This window comes from Dendroctonus ponderosae, unplaced genomic scaffold (genome assembly GCF_020466585.1).
Source record: "Dendroctonus ponderosae isolate FM_Combo_2020 unplaced genomic scaffold, Dpon_F_20191213v2 Dpon_F_20191213_2, whole genome shotgun sequence".
Taxonomy (NCBI): Eukaryota; Metazoa; Arthropoda; class Insecta; order Coleoptera; family Curculionidae; genus Dendroctonus; species Dendroctonus ponderosae.
In genome coordinates this window covers 942560-950562 of record NW_026018165.1, presented here as the reverse complement: position 1 = coordinate 950562, position 8003 = coordinate 942560, and the positions used below count along the sequence as shown (strand labels likewise).

At 34.5% G+C, this 8003-nt stretch overlaps 1 protein-coding gene and 1 long non-coding RNA gene across 2 annotated transcripts; one reads left to right on the top strand and one right to left on the bottom strand.

Annotated features, from left to right (window-relative positions):
* The first annotated feature begins 2063 nt into the window (after positions 1-2063).
* LOC109544715 lies at positions 2064-6299 on the top strand. The gene is made up of 5 exons (XM_019915026.2): positions 2064-2165; positions 3212-3345; positions 3443-3538; positions 4425-4503; positions 6071-6299. The coding sequence occupies exons 1-5, from the start codon at positions 2157-2159 to the stop codon at positions 6131-6133; spliced, it is 381 nt and encodes a 126-aa protein (XP_019770585.2). The 5' UTR covers positions 2064-2156; the 3' UTR covers positions 6134-6299.
* Positions 3453-4120, bottom strand: LOC125503527. Its single transcript, XR_007280946.1, has 2 exons — positions 3861-4120; positions 3453-3495 (listed from the first exon to the last, which is right to left on the bottom strand). It is a non-coding gene; the product is annotated as an uncharacterized LOC125503527 (long non-coding RNA).
* Positions 6300-8003: the final 1704 nt, after the last annotated feature.

Below are 8003 nucleotides of genomic sequence, written 5' to 3'. Positions count from 1 at the left end.
CTTTCAATTTCGTTCGTTATTGTTCTTGACCTATCATCTCAAACACTTTCAATGGAGCATGTACAGAAGAGGCACAAAAACAACCCGCAAACAATCTGAAAATTTAGTAGAGTTTGTGTAGGAAAATAAAGTTTATTTTCAAGGCCATTTTCCAATTATTCTAATAAAGCTAACCTTATAAGACCACCAAAAGCCATATTTTTCTTTTAAATTAAAAACAAATTATAGCTAAAATTCAAAACTACGCTCTGATTAAACACCATTGTTTTATTTATTCCCCGAAGTTAACTTCGAGGGATGCACGTTAAGTTCGAACGCGGCATGTGATTTGATGCTGGTATTCTGAAGCGCTATTTCTTCATATAACGTTCGTCGATAGCGTGCGCCTGTTATAATATAAAAGTTTTACTGATACAACACACCAGTTGGAGCCACATAACGTGTTTGACGGATAACATGCACGTTAAAGTTAACGTCAGTAATACAGCACAGGGCTGAATGTCAACAAGATCTAGAGCCGCTAAAAGTCAATCAGAATTTTTTACTTAAAACTCTTTTTAAAAAGCCAAGGCGTTTGCCAAAAAATGTATATAGAGCACTTAATATATTTGACATAAGTTATAAATATAGCTAATCCACAATTATAGCTACAAAAAATAACTTAAGTAACTTTCAATATGTGAGCCATCATTCAACAAGAAACTTAAACAACTTTGCCCTGCATCTTTCCAAACCATACAAAACTTAGCCTGACAATTCCTGGGGTTCACTAGTTAAAAAAAGCTAAAACTGTTTAATGCGTTACCAACAGATATGAAAGAAAATGAGAAAAACATATATTCAAAATAAAAGAAATATTGGTTGTTGAACAATACTTGAACCTCTTGTTGAGCATTTTGTAAACTCATCTCGACATAGACTCGACTGAAAATTTAAGTAAATTAATGTGGGATGTAAAATGAGGTTGAGTTGAAAACTCTATATTAGCTTACTTGTTCTAATCAATTGTCTCAAATTCGGACACATACGAACATAACGCTCATGTGTCTAATGTTTGTTTGAATAACAAATAACTTAGATATGTGTTCAATAGCTGCTAAATTTCAAGGCAAATGAGGCTAGTTTCTTATATAAAATGACATTATCTAACATTATACACCAACCAACTAACCTACAAGATTTGCGGCAGCGGATTATTACCGTGTCACACCTTATAGCATAAGAAATATTGAATAAAGTGAGGAATCGATTTTAGGCGAACTTGCAGCACGCATGCAAGTTAATGGCAGCAGTATGAAAATTCAGTAAACAAAACTGTTTTTTAGAATAAATTGGAAAAATGTCTAATCTCTAATGTCAAAATGATAAGTAATGTCGCAAAAAAGTTTTGAAAAAAAGTGGCTTTGAAAATGTCAAAGCCGTCAGCTGATAGTTAGTGGCAAACAGTCAAGCTGTCAGCGAACGTGGCGGGGGATGAAGATAATTTTCAGTTAAAGTTATGCTTTTGCCACAGAAAACAGTGGCGAAAGTACGTACTTTCCACCAGGGGTTCAAGAAAAAGATGTTTCTCCCGGACAACTAAATTGACGATTGTCAGCGATTTTTTTAAATGTTATTAATAAACCTAAACTTGAACCGTTTCATTCTTGGGGCACATCCTATATAAATAAATTCGTCATAACACGCAGGTATTTCAATAAAGGTCTAATAGAACACCCACCATGAATAGGTCTCGATACTCGAAAGCTAATGACCCAAGATGTTCTCGTTCTTACTTACTTCCAAGATATTACACAGACAATGAATCTATCTATATTCTATTAGTGCTGTTAATGTCCATTGTACCGCAACTGGATCTCGCTAAAAGCGAACATGTAATAAAATCCATATAATTTCGTCAAATTAAATTTCGATGTTACCAATTCAAACGTTTAATGAAACGTAAGTTTAACTTGGGGTAAATAGATTGTAAAAGCCATCGATTGAAAACAAGTAATTTTCATTTATTTGCTGCGCATCAAATTTGAGTTGAATTCGGAATACTAGTATAAATACCTGCAGATCCAGTTGTAACATCACAGCTGTCTACAGAATAGTTCAAGTATACGATTGGAATTGTGTCGACGTGTTCTAACTACTTTGAGTATTATTTTAAAATGGCACTCGTAAGTAACTTTTACTATTTTTTTTGTATTGAGGGGTTGTAATTTATTAAGGGGTAATTTTGTATTTATAAGGGGTTCAATACAACAGGTTACGTATATATTACTAATAATACTTACCAAACTAATATTAGTAATACTTACATGCTTACAGATGTAAGTTGTGGTATATGTATACCACAACAATTATCAATTGTCCGCTAGAGTGAGCTATAATCTATTAAATACCTACTGGAATTTATACCGGCATCAAAAATCACCACTTAGTTTACGTTATTAGGTATAACATTTGGTTTCAATCGAATCAAAATTATAGCAATTTAGGAAATATGTTTTAATTTTATTAGCGGACGTTGGATTAATTTTGCACATTACACTAACAACCAGAGCAAAATAATGATTTTATAATCAGCTAAATAGTTTTTAAACAACTTTCAAGCAATTCTGTAATTTCCTATTGTCAAATTTTAAATAAAGAAACAAAAAATATTTATTTTATTAAAAATTGTTTCATCTTTTCTATATGATAATAATTGTAGCAATTCCACTGGACGACCTTAACTATCAATTTATATTTTCCTGAAAAATACTTGCGAGAACTTGAAATTAAAAACTGCTTCTTGAAGACTTTCTGTCTGTTGCCAGAATTTAGTCGGCAGAAGCGAATTGACCGGATTGGTATATGATCGGATATCACGTGATCTGACTGCAGTGTGCATGAACAACAAGATATCTCAAACTTCGTATGTCAAAAATATTACATTGTGTGGAAGATCAATGGATACGATATACGCAAATACGATTAATCGAGAAAATTAGACGAAAACATTCCAAAAAGGTTTCAATCTATTCCAATCCCAAAAATTCCATCTGAGCATCACCTATACTATAAGTAAAATCTACAAATTTAATGTCACCAAAATTGATTTTTCAATAAAAAATAAGAGCTGACAATTAATCTAATTTTGATTTATCTAGTTTATTTACTATAGTGCCTCTAATTATCATTCATCATATCATATCAAGTCTAAATCTATTTTCTCGTTCAGATCAGTAGCTGGACATCACGCAGGACCCTGTATATAAAAATGTTCTATGCCACTCTGCTGTTAATGTGTCTGGTGGCCGCTAGCACTGTGGAATCGAAAGTAATTGATTGCAGTCCCCTTCCTGAATGTTGCAGGTAATTGTAGGTGCTGATTTCATGCTTTCAATAATTATTTGGCTAGTCGAAACAAATAATATAATCTGTTAACTCCCATGTTCTCACCACTTTGTAGAACCTTTGTATTTTCACCTGGATGTCGAGGAGTCGCCGCCAAACGTAATGGACCTGCATCAATACAAAGAAACTCACACTATCAGCGAGAACCAAGGTAGTTTTATTTGCCGTAAATAGAGAGTGCACTGGAGGGTCAATAAGGGCAAACAGTAATAAAGTTAGAGGTATTTTAACATATACGTCTACACAATTGAGACTAAACATAAGGAATCCATTAATAACGATAGTGCCTGGCGCTAATTGTGCAGCAATTGTACAGCTACATTTCTACATTCAGTTGGCAGTTGATATTTCTGAAGCCCGGATTGAAGGTTATTTTATTAGACATTATTATTATATTGTATATATATTGTATAAATCAAGAATTTTTTGTCAAAATAAGCCTAAATAAAATTACGCGGTTAAACTTTACTTACGGTCATTGGTTCTAAAGAAACAATATTTTTTAATTTTCATAACTTTCCCTGTTTTTACGTAAATTTTTCCAAATTACATATTCAATTTCATCTTTCCTTGTTTTGCCAATGATTGCGGCTTCTAGAATTTCCTACATTATTACAATTAAATGTTAATACTCAACAGCACCTAAAATCTTATGTATAAAATCAACAACATAAAGTTAATTTAATTGTGTAAAGTTAGGCACAGATGTTGGGTTAGATACTTTTAATATTGAAAGTAGTGAACCAGACATTCAGCTGACTCTTATTTACTTAATGAAATAAAGCTAATGCAGTATTAAAATCAGGATTAACCTTATTACTGCATGACAGTATTTATAATTTCCAATAACTCGTTAACAAACTTGTAACATTTCAGTAGATATATTTTAGAAAAAAATTAATATTTTCAGATTCATTTTTGAACTGATAATTATATTGAATATTTAGATATAAATAATTAAACTTATGAACTTTGAGCAAACTTAACAAGTTAGGGTAAATATTTTATCAATTGCCCAAAATTCTATTTCAATTTAGACTGGTTTCCGTGGACCCGGACTATGGAAATGATAACTTGAGCAATTTGGCAGCAATCGTCAAAAGCCTAGCGCTAGCCGTGAGTATTAATAGTACTTATTAATAATTGAGTGAGAACATTTTATATTGAAAAATATGTGAAGAATAAAACAGTTCCCTACAGACAGAGTGATTTAATATTGGCTATATTATAATTGCAAAAAACTAAATCAGAAGGTCAACAACAATACTTTTTAAAGTAATCTGCTTCATTAACATTACCTGCTGCTTTTTAAATATCAAAAGTTTAAGTAAAAATGAAATAGGTCGAAGTAACCGGTAAATTTAACGAATGTCGGGAAGTAAGTCGGCAACCTGCAGATCAGAAAAATATTTTGGTGCTTGGTGGTAAAACGAAATTCACATATCTGAATCTGTTGAATTGAAAATCACTATTTGAAATGTGAACAACTCACAGAAAGTGTTCGAAGTTCTGCCCGTTTAACTCCAATCATGTTTGTGCCTGTATAATCACTTATTGTGCACTTTTCGCAGTATTACTGCCTCAGATTTTGAGCATACTCTCGTATCAAGTTAATTTCCTTTTGCTCAATTTGTACCGGTAATTGGTAGACCAAATATTTAAGTTGTCCTTTGTTCTGTGCATCTTACCTACATGGCAGGAATGTGAGGGCTACATTCGGTAATTATTCAGTGCACAATTTCCTGGGAAAGTTGTAGCGCAATGCTGTACTGGGAGCCTGTGAAAGTATCTGCTGCGGTTTTCTCCAATAGCTGTTCTCCTATTTCTGTAACCAGAACACCTCTTGATCATTCACTGTCCGCTTCAACTCTTAGAGCGAATCGTTCAATACCCTAAAACCCCCTCAAGACCTTTGACTGCAATTATTGACGATAAATCTTACAAAAGAACAATGAACACGACCACAAGTTACCGTCTGCTAACCGTTTGTTTCGCGATCTGATTTAACCACCTGATTAATAAATATATAAAAACAGAGTCAATAGGTACCTATACACTTACGCTCTTATCACTCGGTTCGAGAACGACGCGCCAATCGCGCGTTCAGTAGTTGGCGAAAATTGTGATGATCCAAAAGCATGTCACTAGAATTGCAACGTTCTTGTCTTTTTTTTTTGTTTTTTGTCACTTTAGTTGAGGACCACGCTGTATAAAAGGTGTTGCAATGCGCGAGTTCAAAAGTACAGACGCCTCTTGGTGGTTAAAATTATAACTAAAGCTATCAGAATAAAAAAGTGGGTTTTGCAATACCAGTATTATCGAGTTTAACTACCGATGATGGCGCTGCAAAACGTTAACTTACCCGTTGTCGAGTGACAGTCAAGACTTGTCAGACTTGTTTATTTATTGGAGTGGCAAATTTCTAACATAAAACAATTCCTACTTACTTTTTGATCTGTTTCTATTTCTTTAAAAGCTTGCAGAAATTGATTAGAACAACAAATCACAATCAGATGTAAAAACCAATGTGACAATAATGTGAACAAAACAAGTGTGAAATTACTACTTAACTTGGAGTTATAATTTTAGCCACCAGTTTCTATCAGAACACCGTAGGCTAGAAGATTATTGCTTAAAACCGCACTTTATTTAATTTAGAATGATTTATAATGCATTTTTTTAGAATGAAGACAGCAGCCCCAACCATTTTGAAAAAACATCACTTGAAGCCCAATATGATAAATAATGTTACTGCATATCTAGTGACCGGCTATATCACCTAGTATGGGAACGAAATATTCCATGTTAGACTTATGGAAAATGGAGCATGCCAAAATATAATATTAGGAACATATGAATGTGAAACTGTATTGCACAATCTGTCTTCTTCATTAATAAATATATAAAATGGCTTTTTGATAAATTATTGAAAATATTGAAAATTATTTTTATCAAGCAATCCTGTCCCTCATAGAGATTATCTCAATCTCCACTCATTAATCACAATCTCTCATCACAATTTCACAATATGATTAATCATAGGTAATATTTTACCTATACTTTTACGAAACAAATGCACGGCCAACATCTTTCCAATCCGAGTGACGATAATGAATCAATTAATTTTAACTTGTTGTACTAAGTTGTAACTCTTTTGCAGAAATCTGCCTGTCCGAAACTGGTTGGATTGAGTAGCCCACTGAAAATACAGTCAATCCTAAGCTAGGAAAAAAAGGGGAGGGGTCACAGGTAAAACTAGCGACCTGCCGCGGGTAACAAGAAACACAGTGCTCAAAGAATCAACAATTCAGCCTCGGATACGACTGGAACAAACAATGACGACTCGGCGGAAAAAAGGAATGGACGACATCGGCAACCAAAAACATTAAGAATCGGATGTTGGAACGTCCCTGAACAACAAAGATCAGGAAATTTCGCAGGGGATAGAAAACCACAAAATCGATGTTTGCGCAATTTCTGGTATACAGCGGCAAAGACAAGCACGAATGAACAACGCGTTGCGTAGGGATATTGCTACGTCAATGACAGGATACTACAAATAACAGTCGAACTCAAAGACTGAAAACCCACGCAGATAATAAGTGTTTATGCCTCCGACGCCTTCAAGCCAAGGGAAGAATACAATATCTTATACACAGATCTACAAACAGTGCTGGCCGGCGTTAGACCACAAGACGAAATAATAGTCCTTAGAGATCTAAACGCCACTATCGGAGACGAATGTATGCCAAAATACCAAACTCAAGTTTGGTATTTGGGTTCCTCAAGAGGTCAAGTAGTTCACTCAAGAGGTCAAGGCGCTGGCGAAAGAAAAACGAGGGACTTACCTACAGTACAGATCAAAGCCGATAACGTACAATGAATACTAGCTAATAAGCAACAGAATTAATGACAAAATGCAAACAATGAAAACAACACACTTGGAAAAAAAATCGAAGGATATAGAGCGGAACCTTTGCGGGGGACAGAAAAAGGTCTGAAATATACTCAGAAACAGGAAGAAACCCATAAACGAATTCATACAAACTACGAAGAATTCAATCGAGGACTGGGAGAAACACTTTCGGGAGCTGTAGGTCACAGCCGAAGACAACACCGAGAATACCTTAACACAAATCGGCGATATCATCCACTGATCATGGAACATCACGCGGGAGAGATTAGAACAAGTAAGCAGAAAACTGAAAACCAGAAAGTAGCCCAGGGCAGACAAAATATCCAACTAAATGATACAATGCGGTGGCGATATACTATTTGATCAGATTCAGATCACCCCGCACAGCGTAACAATACCAATATATAAAAAGGGAGCAAAGATCGATCTAGCAAACTACAGAGGAATCGACATCCTCAGTACAATGTCAAAACTCGTTACGAACATCTTCGAGAACGAAGTTGTTGCCTCTGGGATGCTCAGATCAAATTCCAAATGTGAATTATCCCGGTTAACACTGGACAATACATCGAGATCGATATATACAGATCGATATATACAGGGTGATTCAAAATTGGCGTCATTCCTCTGGAGGTGTTGTCTGGCGCTGTGATAGGAGTACAGAAAAAAATAGTAAAATAAATTAATTGTTATTAAAAAC

What these genes read in the sequence shown, in the direction of transcription:
- LOC109544715 (XM_019915026.2), top strand. An exon ending in CCCCTTCCTGAATGTTGCAG is followed by an intron (nt 3,346 to 3,442) that starts GTAATTGTAGGT and finishes ACCACTTTGTAG; the next exon opens with AACCTTTGTATTTTCACCTG. An exon ending in CACTATCAGCGAGAACCAAG is followed by an intron (nt 3,539 to 4,424) that starts GTAGTTTTATTT and finishes ATTTCAATTTAG; the next exon opens with ACTGGTTTCCGTGGACCCGG.